This window comes from Squalius cephalus, assembly GCF_949319135.1.
Source record: "Squalius cephalus genome assembly, chromosome: 7".
NCBI classification, from domain to species: Eukaryota; Metazoa; Chordata; class Actinopteri; order Cypriniformes; family Leuciscidae; genus Squalius; species Squalius cephalus.
The window spans coordinates 26,581,585-26,607,462 of record NC_137128.1 but is presented as its reverse complement, the minus strand read 5'-3'; the positions used below and the strand labels follow the sequence as shown (position 1 = coordinate 26,607,462).

Genomic DNA, 25,878 nt, shown 5'->3' with positions numbered 1-25,878 from the left:
GAACTGCGGACAAAATTGGGACAAAACTGTTGCCTGGTCTGATGAGTTTCAATTTCTGCTGCGACATTCATGGTAGGGTCAGAATTTGATGTAAACAACATGAAAGCATGGATCCACTGCTACTGGTGGTGTAATGGTGAGGGGGAGATTTTCTCGGCATACTTTGGGCCCTTTTGTACCAGTTGAGCATCGTTTAAACGCAGCAACCTACCTGATTATTGCTGAGCATGTCCATCCCTTTATTACCACAGTATACCCTTCTGATGGCTACTTAGTTCCAGCAGGATAACGCGCAATGTCACAAAGCTCAGATGATCTCAAACTGGTTTCTTGAACATGACAGTGAGTTCACAAATGGTCTCCACAGTCATCAGATCTCAATCCAATAGAGCACCTTTGGGATGTGGTGAAACAGAAGATTCGCATCATGGATGAGCAGCCGGGAAATCTGCAGTAATCGTGTGATAATATCATGTCAATATGGACCTAGCCTAGAAATCTAGACGCACCTTAGCGGCAGCAAAATGTATTTTGCAGCCAGGGTGGTCTAGCAACTCTCCGTTGACTTTCGAGCTGCAAAAACCTAAATTGGGTCAGGCCGATCACATCGTGTATAGAGTAGGCCTAGGCGGGGTCGGGCTTAACATAATAACGACAGAGTTGCGACGGTTCCCTGCTACGTTACTTGAAAACAAAGAAGAGTTGCTGCTGCTGGAGAACAGTTTTCGAATCGGCTTTGGCCGCGACTCTGGAGGACTTGGAGTTAAGTTTTTCTTTGAGAAAAGAGCAAAGAACGGCACTTAAGTCATTCTTAAAAAAAGGAAGATGTGTTTGTAATTTTGCCGGCCAGATATGGCAAAAGTTGAATCTATCAACTAGCTCCGCTGTTGGGAAAACGCTCTGGTTGGTTGAAGCGCTGTCCTATTGCGTGCAGAGGGAATTTGAAAGACAGCTGTTTATCCCGCCGCTCGGATTGAGCCGTGTCTATGGTGAGTTGCCAGACCTAACATCTTGATGTAGGTCTGGCTTGCCAGGCTAATATGGACCAAAATCTCTAAGAAATGTTTCAAGCACCTTGTAGAATCTATGAATTAAGGCAGTTCTGAAAGCAAAAGGGGTACTAGCGTACTGTACCTAATAAAGTGGCCAGTGTGATAAATATGGTACGTTTTCTTTACAAAGACATTTTTCAATAGCTGGAAATTACAGAAAACTCAGAGAATTCATAAACACTTTTATTGGAAAATGATGGCATACTGTACATGACATTGATGATTAGTTTAACTTTCCAACCCATTCTTACTAAAGCTACCAAGACCATTCACCAATGACCAAGTCATTCTTACAATTTACTCAAAACCTTATCTGTCAACAGGTTAGATTATCTTACCTCACTGAAAATGTTTCTTTACACTTCAAGCGCACTTCACAAACCAAATATTTAGGTTTGCAAAGCATAAAAATGCATGTTCACGGTCAAAAAATATAGATAAGATATAGTGCAAGTGAATCTCTCACATATTTGAGCCCTGTTTCCAAACCCTAAAGCTATATAATATGAAGAATGCAGTTTAGTGGGACTTATCCAATATAATATTTAAACTCCAATCAATGGCCATTAACTGACTGTAGGTTAATTAAAAGTCAACAACAATCTCATCTGAGATCTGAGTCTGAGAAATATATCCGGAAACAGTGACTTGCCAACAGGATATGCAGCAACTGTATTATACTTTTTCAGAGAGATGTGTACAACACCAAGACTATAGGGCATTGTGCATTTCTGATTGTGACATTCTGACGGCTTCTTAGTGCCATAAACCCACCTACTTGTCTAATGTTCCACTTGTTTCGTTTAGTTGTGGAAGTGGAAAAGAAACTCTCAGCTAATTTGTAGCTAATCGCTGAGAGAGAAGATTTCAGTGGGTCACAGTGACATAAAAAAAATCATAAGGCACAGTCAGGATGAATAGTTATCTCTGTCACCTAATTGATAAGAAAGCTTGAAATCAAGTTTTCTTTAGATGTAAGCATAAATCTTATGAAATATGAGGCATGTGACATGCACTGCACATACATTTCCATTCAAAAGATTAGGTTCTGTAAGATTTTAAAGTCTCTTTAAATATATTTTAAAATAAAATATATTCTAAAATATAATTTATTCACAAAATTTTCATCAGTCATTGCTCCAGACAGTGCCACATGATTCTTTAGAAATCAAATATGCTGCTTAAAGTTTTTGTGGAAACCGTGATACATTTTTATCAGGATTCTTTGATGAATTGAAAGTAAAAAAATAACAAAAAAGTTTTATTTATTTGAAATATCCATATTTTGTACAATTATAAATGTCTTTACTGTTACTTTTGACCAATTTAATGCATTCTTGCTAAATAAAAGTATTGAATTCTTTGGAGAAAAAAAATCTTTTTAACCAAACTTTTTAACAGTAGTAGTAAATAATTCGGGAAGCAAACATTTTTAAACATTAAAAACATGATAGAGGCACATGTGAAAAGCCCCTTGCTGAAAGGTCCAGCATATGGACCAGCATCTCAACTAGAACAACTTAGCTATGTTGGTCCATCAAACCAGAAAAAACCAGTCTGTACCAGCATGGAACATTTACTCTGGTCAGAGCTGGTCTTTTCAGCAGGGGTTGTTTGCAATCGGCAGAGACACCTGTTAAAGTGTGATCAATGAGGTCATGATTATGTTTTGCTGTCTCACTGAGTTCAGTTACTAAACTAGGCTGGCTCATGTAATGTTTGTAAAGGCATTGCATTGCTCAGGTCAAGTCTATTTCTTGGGCAGAATGTTTTGCCCTTAATTTTACCATCTGAAAATAAGGATGTTATTGTTTCACATCATGCCAGCACAAATTATTTTACTTAAGGATTAATATCGGACAGCAAAACACTTCAGACTTTCAAGCATCTGGCATGATGTAAACATCCTCTGAGATTTCTGCCTGATCTGGATGGAAGAGGGCAGGATCATTGCTGTAGATTGCATCATCATGCGGATCACACTGCAGGTATGCTTGATGGGGCCTAAATGGGGGCAAAAGTGAAATTCAGTTCTTGAAAACTCAATTAAATCCTCAACTAAAGCATTACAAAACGTTATAACAAGGTGAATTGCAAAATTTGCACCAACACATAATCCAATAAATATTGCGGCAAAATAAAAACTCCTTTAACTTTACTCTCGATGACTGTTATACCACTATTGCCACACATTCGTGATGTCACTGTGATCTTGCAAAACACAGCAAATAGAACTATAGCAGGAAATTCCATTACTACTTCAAAGACTTATTGCAGCCTTCTCATCACCCAGTTTCTGATGATCTACAGTACATTACGACAAATTTGACTTTTGTACTTTACCAGTGTGTGTCCTCGCTTTGAACAGCACTCCCCTGAAATTCGCGCAGATTGGACTGTCCACTCTGAAAGTTCTCATAGATTGGGCTCTGCGGTGCAGGTTGAAGTCCTCCAGCATATTCACTGTACGGAGACTCTCTGGAATGACCATCGTGGCTCTTATCTTGGCTCTTAAGTTTATTAGATGACTGAATATCAACTGATTTTCTGTGTCGAAACCAGAGTAGCACTGCTGCTATCCCCGCCAGAAGCAGAGCCACAAAGAATATAGGCAAACCAACAGCAAGTCCAAGTGACTGGCTGTTGTTAGGTGTCGGGCAGTATGTAGAATTACTTTCAGAGCAATTACTGCTATTTACATTCATGATCTAAAAAAGATAGAAAAACTTATGTTATGATAGGCCCTATCTAAAATGACAGCAAAACACTCAAGCATTTAAAGCAGAAAACGTCCACATCAATGTATTTCACAACAAGAGAAAGTGATATATTTTAAGTAGTTATGTACTGAAATGAATCAAATTAACCTTGCACTAATGTAACCCAAATGTATCGTTCATAATAGAAATGGCCTTACCATATTGTGTGGGTGAAACTTTATATCCTATGTCTGTATCGCAGCAGCTGGCAGAAATGGTCAAGCTGCCGTTTGGTGTTTCTTTTTGCAAAAAGCCCTAAAGTTCCTCTTTTAGTGCAGTAGTCATGCAACCTGGAAATGCACACCCCCACATAATCATTCTTCCTGTTGTCTTCTTATAAACATTTATTTGCTCTGAAAATAAGATTTGTGGGTTCATGATAATAGGAGCTATAAATGATATTCAAATAATAATAGCTGAGCATGACCTCTCAAAATGTAGCAGTTGTTCATAAAATCTGTAGCCTATTTTCATCCAATGTTGAGCACACAGCCATCAGAAATAATAGAGTTTAAATCATGCTAAGCAAATGTATGTAAGCTATTGGTAACAATCTATGCTAGACTGGCCAATAAATGTAGGCTACTAAATGAATCACTGAATGTGACTAGTTTGAATATTCAGAAATGAAAGTTGGTTAACAAGATCAAGACTTCAAACTGAAGCTCAACAGAAAAAAAAAAAAGAAAAAAAAAAAGGAAAATGTGAAAGCAGTTCAGATGTTGTGGGCAATGCTGATAGACATCCTCTAGAAAAAGAGGAACTTAGTTATGCTAACATTGCGAGACCAGTCAGCATAATAAAGTTATGTTATAATAAAGCTAACAGATTTTATTACTGGGACTAATGTACATGTACACTGTATATGTGGTTTCAAAAACAATGCCAGCTTAATGTAAAAAAGAAACAAGCAAGTCGCGGTCACTGTCCTGGTCGCTTGTGCTTATACCACCCCCTGGTGTTAAAAGTCATGCATTTGCCTTCAAACTAACATGTTTGCATGATTGTTTAATTTTGTTAGTGGGCAAACTGTGAGGATGAAATAGTGTAATTATTATTATCATTTTTATTTAGGAAAGAACTACATAATTATTGATTAAAAAAGCCACTCATTGTGTCTCTTTGAGACCCATTCTCAGAAATGTTGACTAGCATGAAGCTGGAAAACCCCTCATTCAAATCCACAAAATTTATGGAAAATGATTCCGGGTTCAATGGAAAGTGCTTTTTTATGTACAGTATGTTGTGTTAGTATGTCAAACAGACAGCTCTGTTTAACTACTTATCCTAAACTAGAACACTTAACTAAGAAACTCGATTTTCCAGTGCTAGGTTTGCTCTAGATAAACAGAAGCTAAATGGGTTCTTCACTGTTTTAGAAAACAAAAACTCCACCTTCAGGTTGCAAGAATTTGACCTCTTCTTTGCCTCTATTTTTATTTAAATATCACTAATAATAAAAAAATATCTGTCTGATGAGAAACGTGTAAATCTTTAATGGTTAACCACTGCATATCCCTAACCGAAACCGACATGTAACTGCATTATGCAACATCTGATATCTCTGATAGCTATACTTCTGTTTCTCAATTAAAAATCCCCCAGCTGCTGTAAAACACTTCCTTCACATGCTTGCATGGTTCTGTTTAATTGAAGCCTACTTTACAAAATAGTTCAAATGAGTTTCATTTCACATTGATCAAACTGACAGTGCTGCAAGTCGCGCAGCATTTATTAACATGTAAATATTAAATATAATATGCATAATGACACGTCTGGGTGGACCCGGCATCTAACAACACCAGGCAGATAGTTTTTTTTTTTTTTTTTTTCTTTAATTAGATTTGGGAACCGAGAATTGTTCTTATTCAGAAACATTTACATTAAAAATAAATATGGGAACCGAAGGATCTCATGACATTTCATTCTCAACAGTTCTTACGAATTTAACACGCGACCACTAGCGGCGTCTAATTGTCAAACGAATGGCTCTTAAGAGTCGGTTCGTTGAAGTGAATCAGCAACAGAGTCTGATTAAACACAGAGTAAACACAGATCAAAATGTGTAGTCCGTTCCCATGGGCCGGTTCTTTTTACAGAATGAACAATACTTGGCGACCAGTGTGATTACCGAACGAACGGATAGGCTATGATAAAAAAAAACTGTTAGTTTAGCTAATCAAAACAGTTAGGAATTAATCCATCAAAGAACAAAGGTTGTTTGAGGTAATGGCTACTGTGTTGTGTGTGCGTGTGTGTGTTAATAAAGACTCGACTTTTCGGTGGCTATATTTTTACGAAAATAATAATTGAGTGAAATATGATAGGGTAGCCTACTACATTTTTGTTTGTTTTGTTTTGTAGTTAGGGCCAATAATTGTATTGCAGAAACGTCTAAGAAAAACGCATTTGCAATATTTTGATTTTTTATAGCCTATCTGTTTAAATCGGGAATAATGTCATAATTTATTAACAGCCTGCTGAGTGCATAGCCTAGCCTAACTGGATTTTTTTCCTAATATTTCTTCCTCAAAGGTATTAAAGAATCGTTTATGGAACCGAATGAGTCAGAATCAGCATCACCTTATTCCCCATTCCTAATCTTCATTCATTCACAGCACACATAATAATAATCCTCGAATATTGGCTATAGAACAGACGAGGAGAACCCGCGCGCTCCAGATGTGCGTGTTCATACGCCCACGCGCACGGACGCGCGCACGCAGCAGCGTCTCATTGAACCACCAGAGCGGAGCTCAGGAGGAGAGAAACATGGCGACCTCGAATAATCCGCGAAAATTCAGCGAGAAGATCGCGTTACACAACCAGAAGCAAGCGGAAGAGACAGCTGCGTTCGAGGAGGTGATGAAAGACCTGAGTATTACTCGGGCGGCCCGTGTAAGTGTGTCTGTTTTCTCTCTTATTGCAGCATTCGTTTGCAGCCCGAGGTGCGGGGCAGAATTTATGTTGATACGACACGCACGGAACCCGCCTGTCTGGACGTAAACAATAACAAACGCCCCTCTCTAGTGCGCGTTTGTCTCTAGCGTTGATTAATGGATTGCCTTCCAATGGACGCTGTTGAGATGTTTGATAATAACAGACGGTCACGACGAGGCCTTATAAAAGTTGCCATGCTCACATCTGCAGTGGATGAGTGTGAATGGATTGAGCATGTGTTTTGACAGCCACATTACAGTCTCTAGCAATTATAGCTGGACTGTAACTTAATCAAGGCCATATCCAGAGTTGTAAATCTAAATTTTAATTTCTTACTGAAGGGCTAAACCTCAATGCTTGTATTTATGTTTACATGCTCTCAATTAATAATTTAGCAATAAACAACAATGTAGGCTATTAGCTCAGTTCAGCATTATTGCCCTGTGCACTTATGCCAAAATAAGGACTCCAGCAAACTGATCACACAGACCTAGCCTGCACTGCTTTACTAACATCCCACCCAAGATTAAGACTAAATACTACTCATTTCAAAGTTATGCTCACAGTTTTTCTGTTTTGTTTTTGTTGTTTGTGTCTCTTCTCTTATTACTGTTTAAATTCTGGTGCTTCTAACATTATATAAAATCTGGTAACATATGTATGCCTCAGTGTGATGTATTAATGCTGCTCTTTTTCCATCTGATGAACGATAATAAATATTGACGGCTAATCAGAATCCATTCGGCTCGAGTATTTAAAGTAGGGATGCACCGAAAACCAGTAATTCTTTATATTTGAAAGCCGATAACCGATATATTGGCTGATAAATCTAAATAAAATTGTAGAAAATTTGAGAGCTTGATTACAAAAACAAAAGTCTCATCATTAAAAGCCAAGCACACAAGTTCTAATTTTATGTAGCCCAGTTGACAGACTTGCACTGCACATGTTGCTCTTAATTGTATTTTCCTCCTTTTTAAAAAAGTGATTCCACTCATATTTCAAGCAATTCAAAACTATCATGGCGAACAGTGCGCATCTGAAGTGTCTCAGCTGAAGGAAATAATCCATTATTTATCGGGTAAATAATAATATATTGGCCAAATTAGAAAAGCAAAAAGGTGGCGTTTACAGTAGGTATATTTACAGACTATTTAATGAAAATAGTCACGGTAGTGGAAGTGGTATGAATGCATTCGAATTCATGATAACAATGTTATGAGATTAATGTTTTGAATATTTTTTTTTCAAATGATTTAAATAACGGAAATTATACTTTAAAAATTGATCTAAAACTGCCAGTAGGGGGCAGCAAGTCACTGTCTTTGTCACTTCAATCGATTCATTCGAATGGCTGATTCATTCAGGAACAAAGCAAGTGACAGTCTTTATGAATGGGTCATTGAATCACTGACTCACTAGATTTGTTTTAAAACGCAGATTCATTCATAAACGAAACACCCGTGTTTCTTTGGAGATGCGCAGTGGTTCAGCTGTGATTTTGTTTGAAACTATTTTCGTTGACGAAATAGAGCAAAATCTGACAATACTGTTTCTAAAATGTGAGTCACTTAATATTAACTTTATTTATTGAATTGTTGTAAAAAATCAGCGCAATCTCACAAACTTCCCTTATAATCAATGAAGTTGTCTACACTACACAATGAATCTTTTATTTACATCGTGTCTGTACGTTTTTGCAATGAGAGGATTCGCGAGCTTGCATAACTCAGTACTGTACATACTCCAGCGTTTTGGACGGTGAGTGGACTTTACCTTAAACTCCTCTGATTGGCTATTCTGTTCAGGAAATCAACAGATATGTCTGTGATTGGCTACATTACTCAATGCTGCAAAAACATGTTCTCTCTCCACGCTCTCCAGAGTGCAAACACAAATACACACTGGCATGTTTGTAAAATCTGTTTGGCCAAAATGCTATTATTAGTTTCAACTGAGGGTGCTCTCTATAGCACCCCCACCGGTCCTGATTGGGTCAGTCGCACTGGTACTCCTAAATACTATTTGACAGTCGCACGCAGTAAAGTTGCAAATGTGACTGAAATGGTCGCACTGTAGAGCCCTGAAGATGATAACGTTAAATATGAATATATATTGGCCGATACCGATATGGTGGCCGATATATCGTGCATCCCTAATTTAAAGCGGTAGGCGACATTAACTGCAGAAAACACTTATAATCAGAACGTTAATGTATGTTGGTGTGGACGCTAATATAGTCATGGTTATTGTTACAAGGTTTCCTTCCTTGTGTCCTTACTTATAATTGGAAGTAGCCTCTTTTTCAATTAAGAAATATCACTCCCGGAAACCTTGAGTGTTGTTTACAGCAGGGCAGTTTGACTTTAACTAGTATCTCACAGTTTTATTGATTGGATGTTTGTTTTCTGTCTTGCAGTTACAGTTACAGAAGACCCAGTATTTACAGCTCGGTCAGAACCGAGGACAGTACTATGGCGGCTCTTTGCCAAATGTCAATCAGATTGGAAATGCCACCATTGACCTTTCCTTTCAGGTAAGGAGCAGGTGATGTTGAGAATGAATAGATGTGTGGAAAACAAGTTGTGTACGGAAATGTTGTCTTCATGATAGAGCTTCATGATTCTTGATAAAATTGAGAATCACAAATTTTTGTTTAAAATAGAGATCACGATTCTCCCCCAATTCTGAATAGACAACTAAACAAAATAACATGTAATTTACTAAAACTCCTGACAAAATGTTAATTACTGGAGTCTATTTAATTATTTTGAACAAATTATTTTTTTAAAATGTATAATTATTTATAAATAATTGAATTACTGGATTAATCAGCGTTTTTGAACAAATCTCTTGATGACAAATACATTTTTTAACAGTCACTTGTCACCACCTACTGGTGTAACAATGTAATTCATCTTTATTTGAATCATCAAGTTACTTTCAAAAGGTGATTTACTTTATTTTGATTGCTACTGTAGACAACAGTGTTTATATCCAAACTATAAACTTTCATCCCAGTACTTCTGTGATCATTTTAATATTTCTATATTACACAAAAATAACAATACTGTGTGGTTGAAAAGACTTGTTTGTGAAGCATGTGTGCCATAGGTTGCCAACCCCTAGTATATTGGACCCATGTGTTAGCTCATAAAGTGACAGCATTCTAATGTTCCTGCTACTGTCTGTCTTTTTAATGTTAGTCAAACAACAAAAGTCAGAACAATCACTCATTTCTCTTGATTGCAACTTTTGTAACTTAATTCATCTATGTTTCATGGTTGGTAAAAAATCTTTATGGCAGGTAAAGTTTCTTAAGTCACTGGCCATTGGCAGCTGTGGCAAAAAAGTAGTTTTAGGCCCTGCCTATACATGACAGCTGCTCTCTCTGGCTCAGCGGCAGCTCCAATGCAGATTTGAATGTTCGCTGTGATCGTACTTATCAAAGGTTTAATAGACATTGCCAAATCATTGTCATTTAGGAATAAGATCGCGTGGGTGTTTGAATCAAAATTGTGATCTTTTAACGATTAATCGTGCAGCTCTACTTCATGTTTGTTGGTTTTTATCAGACTCCTTTTCAGAATTCAGTATTGGACACAAGTAGAACGACTCGTCACCATGGGTTGGTGGACAGAGTCTATCGGGACAGGAATCGCATCACGTCGCCACACCGCAGACCCCTCTCTGTGGACAAACATGGCCGTCAAATATCCTTGATGCGTCTAGTCATGAATGCAGACAGAATTATTGCACTGCTTTGCTCTGTGTGCCATACAAAAACATAGTTGTTCAAAGTTTCTGTGATTTACTTATACTGGCATTATGAAGTCCTTAATGCTGAATCTCACATTGATAGCTGTCCATATGCCTCTGTGTATCTGTCACCACCACCTGATACCAGCTGGAGGAGGTGAGAGTTTATACTCACACAGTCTGCTAAAGATTGTACATACTGTATGTGCTGGACTAATATGCTAGATAGCTGTTAAAATTGCATGTCAATAATTATTCTTCATAGCTCTTTGATAGCTCAAATAATAAACACATTTTTAAGTTGTTTAAAGGGGCTGTATGTAGGCTAGAATTCAGAAACCATTGTTTTTTAGCGACACCGCCATTAAGTGAACTGCAGCCATCAAATTATTGGCCGTGCTCGCACTCGTGCACATGTAATGCCCGGTACACATTGTAGGATTTTGGACTTTCCCAGATGAAAGATGCCCTATCGTGGCGATTTCTATGGCTGTGGCTCCTAAACTGTGGTCCTATGTAGTACAGTGAGAGAGGTTCAAAAACGGCCGTTGTCACGGTCTCACAAACAAAGTCACGGTCCTACAAAGATAGCCGGCGATAATTTTCTGACAGCGTCAGAAATTTAGCATGATCATCTCACAATGTGATTGCTGCTACGACCTACGTCTACTGACTAGCCAATAAAAATGCAACATGAAATAACGTATTGATCAACACGACATGGCGCTAAAACTACTTACCACCAATCTTTCTCTATTTGTTTTGTTTACCACTAGCTCATGCTGATGACGTTTTATTTTTCTATACTAACTTGCGTCATACCCTACATTTCAATAGGTGTCATCATCGTACAGTCTACATGCATTTCGTAAGTTTATTAGATCCATGTCGTACAGTGTGATTTGTAATGATCTTATAGGGTTAATCGCACAGTCTGTAGCAGGCATAACGTACAAGAAACTGAATGTGAGCCCCGATATACTCATGCCGAAATTCTTTTTCGTTCTTCGCTTAGTACCTTTGCAGCGATATAGCCTACTGTTAACGGACATTCAAACGCTTCCAGGCTGCTGAGAGCGACTTTAAGGCTACGTTCACACTGCGATCCTTAGTGCTTAATTTCTTAATCTCTAATTTTAGTTTAGCTGTTCACATTGTTGTTTTAAATGTGGCCAATATCAGATTCCAATGTGAACCGATCCTGGTCCTGAACTGACCCGCATGCACAAAAGAACAATTAAAAAGGCGTCACGCTGCCATACAGAAGTACACACGGAGAACAATAAAGTAAGTGATTACGCGCTTATTTATAGTGTGATCTGCCGCGGAAGCCAGTGAATTTATGTGCAGGCAATATAAAATAAAAAAGAGAGCAGTTTTTAAACGTTTATGATACAAGCCTGGAGAGAAAGCGGCAGTTAAGAAAGCATCTGATCATAGAGATGTGGATATGAGTGCACAAGCTCAGTTATTCACCGGCATTATGTTGACAAATGAGGTAATTAAAATTACACATTGGCAATACAAAAAATGATTAACACATGAAAAATCTTACATATAGCCCCATTAGTTGTAAATTGTGTGTTATTTGTTTGATGATTTTTTTTACCATGAATATGGCCTTTGATACTAATATTGCAATAAAAATATGATCATCCTTTCCTTAATAGCTTCTTAAAATGAAAGCGCATACTGTATGATTTTATTTACTTTTTATTTTTGTTTTTTACAGTTAAAAATGTGATGGTAACATTTTCTAAGATATCTTACTGAAAGGTAGTTTGCTTATTTAATGTCAGTAATTATCAAATGTTTGTTTATACCTTCTAACCACTATTGTGCATTTGAATCAGCATGTTGTTGTGGTACAATATAATCTTGTAATTTTAGTTAGAGGAGACTTTTACGTCATGTGATTCTTGAATTTCTTTGTGCTTGTTCTGTAGGACCAACTCAGACTCTGCCCTGCACCAGAGCACTTTGAACCCACAAGATGCATTTGCAGGAGGGTCTCAAGATTTTCAGCCAAAACAAGGTTTTTATTTCATTTTATTTTATTTATGATCTTATTAAATGCTCTCATCTATGATCTAATGGCAGGTTAAAGGTTGCTGTGAACTATATCCTGTAGAATTTTCCCCACACTTGTTTCAGCGTATAATTTCATCCCTCTCTATGTACTAGTTTTTCTTCTCACTATGCCAGGAACAGGGGAAGCTGAAAGTGACATGGACAAAGAATGTCAAAAGCTGATATGGGATCACAAAAAGGTACATTTAAAATAGATTTCTTTACTATGGTTTTCATGTGATCTTTTATCAACAAATTATTTGTCATTTTTTTCTTCTTCATAGAATACTTCACCAAGGCACAAGTCAAACAAAATACCTGGAATCAAGTAAGTGTGGTTTCATTGGATTTTCTTTTTGAAGCTGAGAAAGTTTAAAGTAGAGGATAGGTGAATATTGAAGGACCATTCAATTTGGAGAGTCAAAGGTTCATTTGAGCAAACAATTATCCATTTATTATTCAACCCAACAGCTATCTAGACAGACCTACTCCTTTATAGCAGCCTTGTTTTATCATATCATAATCAGTACAATGGGCTTTTTATGTTGACATATCTATTTATCCCGGTTCGTTTTAATGTCCCTTGTGTCATTTCCCCAGCATATTTCCGTCTCCAGATCAGGAAATGACTTCATCTCTAAGCCCAGTGGCACACAACACGGGCGGCTCTCTGCCAGACCTGACCAACATCCAGATTCCCCCTCCTCTCCCCACACCTCTGGACCCTGATGACTCCTCATCCTCTCTCAGTGCTTCCAACAGCACTGGCAACCTGTCCAACACTCACATGGGCTTGACGTCTGCCAGCCAAGGTGATTCTGACAAGCATACGCATTAGGACAGTGGTTCTCCCCATTGACCAGTATTCGGAGGTCCCCACCATTTAGGCTAATAGGTTTCCTCTGTTACATCTGCTGTAATGACAAAGTTGAAAAGAATCTCTAATTAAAGTTTTAAAAAGTTTTACAGTTCCAGAAATTTTAACAGCTGAATGTTCTTCAGGGATCCCACTCATTTTAAACCAATCAATTTTTCCCACGCATTTGTAATTTACTGGGTAAGGATTTAAACAAAATGTTTGGTAACACTTTACTTAAAGCCTTTGTATATAATGCATCATAAAAGTATATACTTATCTATTCATTGAACACACCTTATTAAAGTATAATGCATTAGAACAGATGACAAACAACCAATTTCAGATGTAACAAGGAATCTGCAAATATAATAACGCGTTTTAACTTTGGTTACAATTATTTATGAAAAGATATAATGCATTAAATCTTACATTATGAATACATTTTTAAAGGGCTTTAAGTAAAGTGTTGCCAAATGTTTTTACTCACAATTTCTATTCGATAAAATTGGATATGAATTAGGATATGTAAAGATGTCCTGTGCTGTTACTGTCATAATAGTCGTTAATGATGATTACGAGGACTAACCATGACACTTTTTGAACATTTGTGGGCAAGATATATTGTATTAAATAATATCTAGGCTATTAATGCTTTGTCTCTCTTTCTGGGTAAAACTAATAATGGTGTCTGCAAGTGTCTAATATTTCCATACATAAATGGATTTTCTCACTTGGATTGAAAATTATTAGGATTTATATATTTATCTATTTATTTATCTATTTATTCAGCATTTGATGTGTGACATGTTTTTTCAGCCCAGTCCACAGCGACAGTGAGCTTTCAGCGCCGGCATGAGAATGTAGTTCCTCTGATCCTTAACACAGACTCCCAGCAGCATCCGAGTCTTCAGCAGCTGTCACCCACCCTCTCTCCTCCGCTCTCTCTATCAGCACAGGTAACAGCTCTCATACCTCCAGCTGCTGAGAAGGACAGATTTAAGGTGGTGTTACAGGAGGAACATTACATACTCAGATGCTAATAGACTGTCTCAATCTGGACCTATGGTAAATAGGAGGTGGCGATAGATGCTATGACGCTTGAGCAGCAGTTGGCTCAGTATGCTTTCTTCAGTCAGCCGTCCACACAGACACAGACTGTGGGTGGACTTCCTCAGCTCCAGCAGAACACCCAGCTGCCACCTGTCTCAGGAAGCCAGACGCAAACCTCTGTGGGCATGGATATTAACACGGTAAGATCACATCTCAGCACTTACCTTCATAGAGCTGCAGTGCATTTCTAGATATTGGGTATGTACGGTCTGTCAATAAGATCATACAGGGCACTAAATGAGATTCAAAATAATCACGAATACAGTACCAGTCAACTGTTTGGGCATACCTACCTATTATACACAAATGTAAAAAAACTAATAATAGAGAATATATATTAAAAAAAAATATATATGAGAATTGTCCTATATTTTAGATTCTTTTAAATCACCTCCCTTTCCCTCTGCACAACCTGTTCATTCTCACAATTTTACAAACATTTTGTAAAAAACATAAACTGTGATATAGTCACAATTGTGAGATATGACTTCCATACCTTCTGGTCCATCTTTATCCATTTAAAATCATAAAGAAAAATAACATAAAAAAAAGAAAATTACCCTGCCATTCAGAAGTGTTTAAAAAAAAGAAAGAAATGTATTCAGCTATGATGCATTACATTGATTTAAAAGTGACAGTAAATACATAATGTTGCTTTTCTTTTCAACTTTCTATTCATCAAATAATCCTGAAAAAAATATCAGAAGTTTTTAAAAAGCAGCTGTTTTCAACTGGAGTAATGATGCTGAAAATTCAGCTTTCCCATCGCGGGAATAAATTACACTTTAAAATATCATAAAACAGAAAGCAGGTTTAGTAAATTGTAATAGTATTTCACAATATTACTGTTACTTAAAAAAAAAAAAAAATTTTAATCAAATAAATGCAGCCTTGTTAATAAGCATGAGACTTTTTTTCTTTTATGAGAAATTCCTACCTCAAACTTCTGAACAGTAGTGTATGTACGTATATATTTACCTATAGAACTAATGAAGAATTTAGGGATAAGCCTTTAGACGGGATTTTAAAATAATGAAAAACACATTTAAATTACACATGTCCAGACTTTTGACTGGTAGTGTAAACATTAAATTTCAACAAGCAGTGTTCTTTCTTTCTCATTTAAGTTCTCAGCTTATTCTGTTTTAAACATCTCCATCAGTCTTGACAGTACTGATACTATCAAGTAAAGACTGAACAGTTTAAATGGCCAAATAATCAGAGACATTGTAGTAAATTATTTCCTGACTAAATTGGGAGCCACAGGCCAAAGCCTCAGAGGTCCCCTGTAGGGGCTCCGTTGGTCTAACTTGGTGTTGTTCCATATAGGCTGCTTCCCTCCAGCAGTACCGCTGTAGGGTGGGGTCTTCGGCCAATCAGTCTCCGACCTCTCCGGTCTCCAATCAAGGCTTCTCACCGGGGGGCTCGCCTCAAGTAAGGCGAACCCAGCAGCCGCTGCTTCCACCCTGTAGTTTGTTTTGTTTGGAGCCGATCTGGAGCCTGTCCCTTTAGCCGCTCTGTGTGTCCTAGTCCAGTCGTGTCTCCCAGTCTCTCTGATCCTGGCTGCTTCGCTGTGTGTCTGAGCACCACTTCGTCGTTCTGTGTATCATGCTGAGTAGCGATATAGGCCAGTTTCATTGAAAGTGCCATTGCTGTTACATATCCTCTCACCGGATCATGTTGATATTGTGCATTTTGAGCATAACTGCTGATTGTGTCAGTTTGACACAAGATTATTGTCCTTTAAAATGTCTTTTTAAATTAAATGTTAATGCTTTGAATGACTTGCAGATTTAGAGAGTAATAATGAGAAATTAGACTTTTGGATAATTCTTTGTATCTGACTTGGTAATTCAGGGGTCTTTAACTCCCTGTATCTGGTACCACTTGATTATAGCCGCTTTCCGACCGGAGGAACCTTTTCACAGTTCCTAGAACTATTGGCTAAAGTACCCGGATGTCGGCGTGTTCGCACCGCAGGAACTAGGAACGATTTTAGTTCTAGGAACTCCATTTGTAGGAACTAATTTAGGTCCTACTTCAGAGTAGGGTCTAAACCAGCACTATAGGAACTATCCGTGACGTTAGTGTACGCTGATGACCGAACGCACGCGGAACACCAGCACCCGCCATTTTTAAAACAGCTAGAATGTAAACACACAGATTATAGCCTATATATTTACTCCATAAACTAACTATACAAAGTTTAAACATGGAAAACAGTGATAGATGGGTCTCTAAACCTTTATGCTGAAGAGAAAATCCAACGCAACTTTGAGGGGACCAAGCCAAACATGATTATGTTTATCTGCCCAGCTAGCAACACTGGACATCAACCACACGGCATAGGCTAATAACCTTTTTTCATATACTATAGCAATCAATAAAAGAAGTGGTCTAAATATTTAAATAAATGCACATGTATCTTCTGTGGAAGTCTCAGGACCAAACATTTTTGAAAAACCATGAAAACCCAGGGTGAGACCCGAGCCGGATCGGGTCCAAAACTTTGATGAGTGCCCTGGACACGGGTTGGGTCTTGATATATTTGTAAATGTGTTTTTACCGAATGGACCTGAAAAGATCCAATTTTTAAAAAAACTTTCCACTATTGGTTTCAGGAGTTTAACAATATTTTATTAAAACAAATACATATTAAATAATTCTATGAAAATATTATTATCCCCTTCTCTGTCAATACGTGTTTTAATTTTTATTTTATAACCAAACCCTCCAGAATACTGGTGCGTGCAGCAGCGGCGATCGCTCCACATAGGCCGTTTTCAAACCTGGCTCGTTTGGAGCGTTTGTTTCGGAACCTGGTGCGTTTTCTCGCTTCAACTACGCTCTGCAATAACCGTGCCATTCGAGAGGGTGAATGTGGGCTGGGAATTTGCTTCTAAAATACAAATTTCCTTGTCATTTGAGTTGAAGCATAATGCTTAAAGCTGTTTCATGAGGTACATTCATGCACAAACACTGCCTGCAAAGTCATTGCCTGACAGGGCAGCGATGCAACAAGTCGGCTACCTAAGCTTTCGGACGCAGCTGTAGACAGACAGTCACCGAGCGCACACCATTTACAGTCCCTCCTGAACTAAAACAACAAGCTTATGCTGCGTTCACGTCATGTCGTAATTACCTGTAATTAAGAGATGGCAACCCGTGACATTCTACACTGAGCTGTGATTTATGCATTTCTATGTCAACATGGTCAATACCGAAATCAATCTGTAGTAGTCAGGTGGTACAAGTGGAGCTCTGTAAGTTTTTTACGTTCATTATTATTGTAATGTTATGTGCTTTGAGACATGAGGTAATTTAACGCTGTCTCATGATGCTTTGCAGAATTTGCTGTGTGCGTTCATGTGTGGCTTTGGAGACACTCTAAAGGGAGGGTGGGATCTTATGCTTTCAATGCTAACTTGCCTACACTAGCTTTAAGATAAAAAATTTAAAGCTGCAGTCCGTAACTTTTTTGGGTTAAAAATTATCCAAAATAAATTTTTGAGTGCTCAAGTACATAACCAGCCAATGTTCAAAACTATCTGCTTGCCTTAGCTCGATTCAAAATGGTAAGCTTGTAATAATGTTTTTAATTCCAGTGGTACTGGTGGATTTTCGCGGGAAATTCGAGCATGTCTTTGCGTCATTACGTCACATCTGTACACATAAAGAAGGTGTCTCGGCTAGTAGGCTATTGCTATTATCTATAAATCATTAATAATGATTATTTTTAATGGCTCTGCAATCTAATTAATATAAATTAATATTGTAATGTATGCATGTCATTATAAGCAGACCTAAAAGGCAACATTGAGTTTTATACAATATGTAACAGGGTATATCTGCTCTGTCTTAATATCTGCTTCTTCCTTTTGTCTCTAAAAGCCATTCCAAAAATATAATCACAAACTGAGTTAGAGAATATGACTGTTGTGATGTGCATTATGTGAATTATTATTATTATTATTTTTTTTTTTTTCTTTCTTGTAGATACTGTGTTAGGTTTAGCTTTTTGCTTATCTGTTGCTTTATCAAGGTGTGATATTTCCATACAGTGCAACATGTTTTTGTGTTTGAAATTAGCCAAAATGTCTTCGTCAAACATGGTGATACAGAATTGATGTTGTCAATTTTCTTGCATCATGAATTGATGCAGAATATCAAATTTTCTATTGATTTTTGATCCTGTCATGGGCTGGGAATATTATTTTTAAGGCCTTTGTGATAGTCAGTGGTCTGTATTGATTATCTTTAGCCTTTTCATGGATGGTGATTTAATAATAATATGTTCTCATTTTAGCACTCGTCCATTCTCGGAAGTGTCTTTGGTGATGCCTTTTACGACCAGCAGCTCTCTCCTCGGCAGACCAGCGCTTTGTCTCAGCAGGTGAGGCCACTATGTCCAGTATAAATAAGTTGAATTGTACTTTAGCTGCTCTAGCCCATCTGGAATTTTTAAGACACATACAGACAGTACATATAAAGTTTTAACACAGTTCTATCTGTTCATCTAAATATGTCAAGGTCAAATTAATTTATATAACACTTTAAAACAACATGAATGCTGACCAAAGTGCTGCACAACAGACGTAACAAAATATCATCATACAATGGCATTTAAATACTAATAAAATATATCAAGAAAAACATCAGAAAATAATAGATTTAATAAAAAACATCATCAAGCAAATAAAACAATTAAAACTAAAAGTGTGATCGGATTAAGCACAAGCCTGAGAAAAAATTGTTTTTAGAGATGATTTAAATATGGATAGCGTAGGGGATGATCTAATGGAAAAAGATAAGGAATTCCAGAGCTTTGGACCAAGAACTGAGATAGCCCTGTCACCCTTGGATTTAAGTCGAGATTTTAGAACAATCAATAATAGCTGGGAGGAGGATCTAAGCATTCTCTCAGGAGATTAGAAATGGAGAAAATCTGAAACATAAGAAATATGTGAAGAACTAACCTGTCCAGGAACATTTCTTACCTTGCTCTTTACATGTACGAGCCACTAGAGGGCAGCTGAAAGCTTAGGATGACAAGTGTAGGGTTCCCTGTGAGCTATTCTTTAGTAGTGGCACATAAGGGACACAAAAGAGATGTTCTGGGACATAGATTTGAATCTGACCTGCATATTTTTTTGTTTGAATCTGCATCATGTTCGGGGGCATGCCTCCCCTGTAAGAACATTTTGCACATTTTAAATCTAAATGCATAAATCTGGTGCATTTTGAGAGCAAAATTAAGTAACTAGATCAATGAACAATTTTGTGCTTTAGTAATTTATTTATTGGTTGCATAGATATGAATGGTGATGGTTGGGCACATTACACAACATATAGTAAATGATAGTTTATAATGGTAAAACATTTAGAGTATACATTTGAACCATCAAAAATATGTATCAAAAGATGTTACTTTTGAACTAATTCATTTCTAGAGTAATGACTGGGGGCCTGTAATCCATATTTATTTCATTTATTATTATACAATTCCTATTGGCAAACTTTGCACCCTGAATTTGAACAACGCTCATGAGAAGAACAGTTCTAAAACCCTTTTATCATTGGGTTCTTCTGGGCTTGGCCCATTGATGGAGACCCTCAAGCTGGCTGCCAGGTGATCTCCTTGCAATCTGTTATGAAGGTCTAATTTGATCTGAAAATAAGGGTAAAAATGTGAAAATCACCGTCTATTAGACCGCAATCGTAAACGATGATACAAAATTATACTGGTTTTCACATTTATACCAATCTATCGTGTAGGTAGGTATTGCGGCCCACCCCTGCAATTTGGTATAATCAATATATGCATGTAGGTTATATAATTTTCAATATATTTTAAAGATAATTTAAGTTTATTTTACACACTTTAAAGGAGAACTCCGGTCAATTTTAACATTGAGCTCATTTTTTTGTACATTTGGAGTGCTGTCAATACAGAGAACAACGACAAAAAACGGTGTTGCCTACACCGAGTTATTCTATTTTTAAAATTTGCACCCTGTTGACTTCAATAGGGCAAGTAGTAAGCCTGCTTTTTAGCCTCTTAACATCCTTTAAGTGTCATTACAAGTGCACAGAAAATGTGAGTGATTCCTTCCGAGTGAACACGGGTGGATCTGACTGCCGTAGATGTTAGAGATATTAATAAAAACGAAGTTAATTCAGCCAGCGCTCATACCTTTGTTTACATCCTGTTTTCGGTGGAACGCCATAGTAATCGATTGTCGAGTTCACGCGCGTGATCATTGGTAACTAAACCTATGCGCGTGAACTCGACAATCGATTACTATGGCGTTCCACCGAAAACAGGATGTAAACAAAGGTATGAGCGCTGGCTGAATTAACTTCGTTTTTATTAATATCTCTAACATCTACGGCAGTCAGATCCACCCGTGTTCACTCGGAAGGAATCACTCACATTTTCTGTGCACTTGTAATGACACTTAAAGGATGTTAAGAGGCTAAAAAGCAGGCTTACTACTTGCCCTATTGAAGTCAACAGGGTGCAAATTTTAAAAATAGAATAACTCGGTGTAGGCAACACCGATTTTTGTCGTTGTTCTCTGTATTGACAGCACTCCAAATGTACAAAAAAATGAGCTCAATGTTAAAATTGACCGGAGTTCTCCTTTAAGCATTATTGTATCGCATATCGAATATCACATTATTTAATGAGTCATCGCAATTTTCTTCAATATCGTGCAGCCCTAATATATATATTAGGGCTGCGCGATATTGAAGAAAATTGCGATATGTGATGACTCATTGCATTTATTTGATCAAAAAAAAGTTACTGTGAAATATTACAATTTCCATATGTATAAATATATTTCCATGTAAATATTGACAACTTTTTTCTATTCTGATATATTTTTAAGTGTAATTTATTTCTGTGATGACACAACTGAATTTTCAGCATGATTACTCCAGTCTTCAGTGTCACACGATCCTTCAGAAATCATTATAATATGATGATTTGCTGCTCAAGAATCATTTCTTATTATCATCAGTGTTGAAACCGGTTTGTGCTGCGTCTAATATATATTAAAAGAAAAATTAAATGCTACTGCATTTAATAAATGTGATTATATGCTAAATGTCTTTTGTTTTTGGTTTGTGCATACCCAGTGACAAGGACTGTATTTTTTTTTTTTTTTATCTTAACAGAAGAACTGTATGTTTCTTTCCTTTGATTGTCTGCTTCAACCTTCACTTTATAGTCATTGAGTTTGTTTTGATTCCTTAGCTGGAGCAGTTCAACATGATAGAGAATTCCATCAGCTCAAACAGTCTGTACAGTGAGGGATCCACTCTAAACTACTCTCAAGCTGCGATGCTCAACCTCACTGGGTGCCACGGCAACCTGCAGGATATGCAGCAGCTAAGCTACAGCAGCCATGGGAACATCCCCAACATCATTCTCACAGGTATTGCACCTGCCCCAGTTAGAGATTGCATAATATTGCATGATCCTTTGTTGTACATGTGCTGATGATGCTGCCGTGAAGACTTGCATCACAGAGGTCCCTCTAAAACAGGGGTCTCCAACCTTTCATTTTATTTGAGAGCTACTATAAAATTTCATATCACAATCATAGTGACCAAAATGATCATCACTGTTATCACGGTATTGTTAAATGTGCTGGAAACATTTAAAAAGTACTGCTACGACACACTAAAGTCATTTAAAGTTTTATGCCGAAAACCGACTAACAAATAAAATTAACGGCACTATACACTTTTTGGTTGCGTAAACATTCTAATAAAAACGTATAACATATGGGTGCCTTACAACATAACATGTTATCTACTAACCTGTACTACATGTATAATATAGTATATAAAATAAAGTTTCAAAAAAAGTTTTAGAAAATGATAAACCTCACATTTTCAGCCTTTAAATAATTTTAATGAAAAGGTCAAAATGATCAATTATAGGCATCTATCTGCTCCATAAACAATTCATAAACATAAACAATTCAACATAGGCTGCGTTATTATCTGAAGTGTTGAGATTTTGAGAACGCACATTAGCTGAATTTCCATCTACCGGTCTGAAATTGGTCTGATTTTCACATTGGTCTGAACAAAAATGTCAGACAGGCTGAATGAAAATGTAAGTCCACTTTCTGACAGTAGGTGCTGCTTATGGAACAGCAGAAATAGAGCTGTTTCCCTGGCAACCTCTGTAAACAAAGCAGCTGCGCTTAGAAACACTACTTTATTAGGCATTACACGGAGGGAAGATGAAAAGCAAATGCTATCGAAACTTTTCTGAAGACAGTTGGTTAGAGATACATTCATATAATTCATACATTCTTTCATGTAATTCCTCTCAGCACTCTGTCTTCCGTCATGTTTTCACACAAAACTAAACCTACGCTCCATGCTGTGCCTGTGCGAGACTGTTTAACTTTGCTTAATGCTGGACAGTTTTTACCGCTAATAAACCGATAATCAAATACGGTTTTAATTCGAACTGCCCGCTTTAAGCAGGACTCGAACCCGGGCGCTCTAACAAGGAGGCTAAAGACCACAGTCTCTAGCGTCAGTCGATAGAGCGCCTCTTGAGATTCGGGGAGTGAGGTTTACACGCACAGCTCTCACTGGCATACGTCTGTTACACTAGCGCCGCAAATTAGGCACAAACATCTTTCGCCAACATTTGTAAAAAAAAAACAACATGTCCCATTCCTCATGAAAATCGTATGGTTTTTTTATTTACTTTTTTTTTGCTTGAATGCTGTCTTTACTCATCCTGATACAAACCAAGTTTTGTAGCTAATACTGTCTTGTAGACGTGTAAGCGTGATGACATGCTTGGTTGAAACTTCGCCGTCCAGGTTTTTTTTTTTTCTATTGTTGGTTGTTATTCTGTTATGTTGTAATTGCATCTGCATGTTAAATAAAAAAATAACCTCATGGCCGATGTGTCAAATAAATACTTGATTTGCATTGGAGGGGGTGAGACACCTGTCAATTTTAGCTCACTCTGATTGGATGAAAAGTACGTCTTGGCGAACTACCTCGAATCAGGCCACGAGCTACTTGTAGTGTGTTGGAGACCCCTGCTCTAAAAGTTTAACCTATTATATTAAGCATATTTAAGTTAAAAATTTTAATTGTTAATATTTAACTTAATTTTTTATATTTAAGTTTAAGTCCTCCAAGCCTATCCAAAGAGTTGTCCAACTCCCTAACAGGTGACATGAGCTTTGACGCAGATTCCCAGTTCCCCCTGGATGAGCTGAAAATCGATCCACTGACTCTGGACGGCCTGCACATGCTCAACGATCCAGACATGGTTCTGGCCGACCCCGCAACAGAAGACGCTTTCCGGATGGACAGGCTGTAATCTTTAGGTATATGGTGTTCATTTGTCCTTCTTTGAGATCGGTGTGATTAAGAGGGAGCAGCATGTCTGTAGGACACTTGACCCTGTTTCTCAAAGTCCATCCTCTGGGAAGAGATTGCTGAGAATGTTGCCACCACATGCTAGGGAAAAATGACAAAGCAGTGCTGCCTCGACCTTTTGAGCAAGCAGCCCATCATTTCTTAGGATAATACACTCACACCTCAGCAATCATGGATTCCTTTAGCTCTATGTGAGAGAATGTGACACTACATACGATCCCTCGTGGTTCAATCATGTGTTCTTCCATTTCATTTCCTGTAGAAGCCCCTCCTCCTCCTCCTGATGCACACCGTACATGCCTGTTACTTTCCTTTTTTTCTTTTACTACAAATATTTATTTTATGCACTTTTATACATATCACCAAAAGCATTGTTTGTCATGATCTGATTCATTTTCCTACACAAATGTTTCTTGCTTTTAAGAGCAGTAATGGTTAAAAAGGAGTGTTAATCCTCCCCATTTTAAGGGCTTTTAGACATGAACACTAATGTACTTCAGTGCAGTCTGAACATATGATTGTAATGTTTTATAGATGTCTAGTTTCGTCTAACCGTGCTCAGATAGCTGTACAGCTTAAACAGTGCTAATGTGGCTCAAGATGATCAAATTAATCTAGTTGAAAAGTGTCTAACTGGAAATCCTAATATCAAAGGACATATTTGATACAGTTTAAAAGGGATAGTTCACTCAAAAATGAAAATCTTGTCATCGTTGACTCACCGTCATGCTGATCCAAACCTGTATGACTTTTTCTGTGCAAAACAGACGATATTTTGAAGAAATGTTTTTGTCCATGAGTCAATGAGGTCCAAAACAATACATTTGGACCCCATTGACTTTGTATGGAGAGAGAGAGAGAGAAAAAAAGGCCACACACACTGAGACTTCATTATATTATGTGTTCCACAAAAAAAGAAAGTCATACAGGTTTTAAACGACATGAGATGATGATGACATAACTTTCATCTTTGGGTGAACTATCCATTTAAAATGTGCAATATATGATTCAAAGAGATTAATTAGCTGTGTCATATGATTTGAAAAGATTCAAAAGGCAGTAACTAGTGAATGACTGCTTTATACTTTTTCGTGCCAGTGAAATGGTGGTGTTTTAAATCAACAGACTTTACATATTCAATGTACAGTATGTTATGTTACAATATGGCCTATAAGCTCAGCCATGGTAACTGGTATAGTCAAAATGATGCTGCAAACTTTAACATTACTTGTAAGTTCCTTCGGTTTACTCTAAAAGACGCATGGAGATAGTATGTGATCATGGCGATCGTTTGCATATATGTATCAGAACTAGTCACTGTGATAACCAGATTCTGCCTTACACTGAAGATGCAGTTTTTGTCCGTTTTGTTCTCCGTTGCTGAAGGTGTTTTCTGGTACTGTAAAAGTTGCTGTATCTCATGAGGTTGTTCTGGCGCAAAGTTCTCATTCGTCTTCTGGTAGCCTCGTGATATCAAATGCCCAAAAGGGGAGGTTTACTACTCTTTTTAAATCCTGTCACATTCATCTTTATCTCATTTTCCTCAGACTTTTATACTCTAACCACTTTTGTAAGCGTGAGAATTTTGTTTACAAAATTGAAAACATCTTAATGTTTAAATTATTGAAATGCTGAATATATATATATATATATATATATATATATATATATATATATATATATATATATATATATATATATATATATATTAAGAAATTTTGTTATCCGTGTAAAACTTCTCTACGTACAAGGGGATAATCGGATTTGGATTAATATCTATGCAAAGCATAATCAAACATACTAGATCACAAAAATACTAAAGAAAAGGCTCAAACAGCCGTACGGCTTTTACAGCATCTGTGGGTTCTGAGTCCATGCAGCTGAATTTTACTTGCTACAT

The 25,878-nt window shown here is 37.2% G+C and overlaps 1 protein-coding gene and 1 long non-coding RNA gene across 6 annotated transcripts; one reads left to right on the top strand and one right to left on the bottom strand.

The window, feature by feature from the left end:
• Nucleotides 1-1,219: 1,219 nt before the first annotated feature.
• Nucleotides 1,220-4,068, bottom strand: LOC307161355. The gene is made up of 3 exons (XR_013821710.1): nt 3,970-4,068; nt 3,396-3,760; nt 1,220-3,056 (listed from the first exon to the last, which is right to left on the bottom strand). It is a non-coding gene; the product is annotated as an uncharacterized lncRNA (long non-coding RNA).
• A 2,399-nt stretch (nt 4,069-6,467) lies between these two features.
• Nucleotides 6,468-25,571, top strand: crtc1a (CREB regulated transcription coactivator 1a). Of its 5 annotated transcripts, none has more exons than XM_079877624.1 (14): nt 6,470-6,709; nt 9,171-9,287; nt 10,327-10,466; nt 10,608-10,667; nt 12,457-12,545; nt 12,716-12,780; nt 12,865-12,908; nt 13,181-13,392; nt 14,256-14,395; nt 14,513-14,689; nt 15,879-15,983; nt 18,856-18,942; nt 21,811-21,991; nt 23,768-25,571. In XM_079877624.1, the coding sequence occupies exons 1-14, from the start codon at nt 6,494-6,496 to the stop codon at nt 23,917-23,919; spliced, it is 1,785 nt and encodes a 594-aa protein (XP_079733750.1). In that variant the 5' UTR covers nt 6,470-6,493; the 3' UTR covers nt 23,920-25,571. The 5 variants fall into 5 exon arrangements, with proteins under 5 accessions (XP_079733753.1, XP_079733750.1, XP_079733749.1 ...); XM_079877623.1 differs by having other exon boundaries at nt 12,695-12,780; XM_079877626.1 differs by lacking the exon at nt 15,879-15,983 and having other exon boundaries at nt 6,472-6,709.
• Nucleotides 25,572-25,878: the final 307 nt, after the last annotated feature.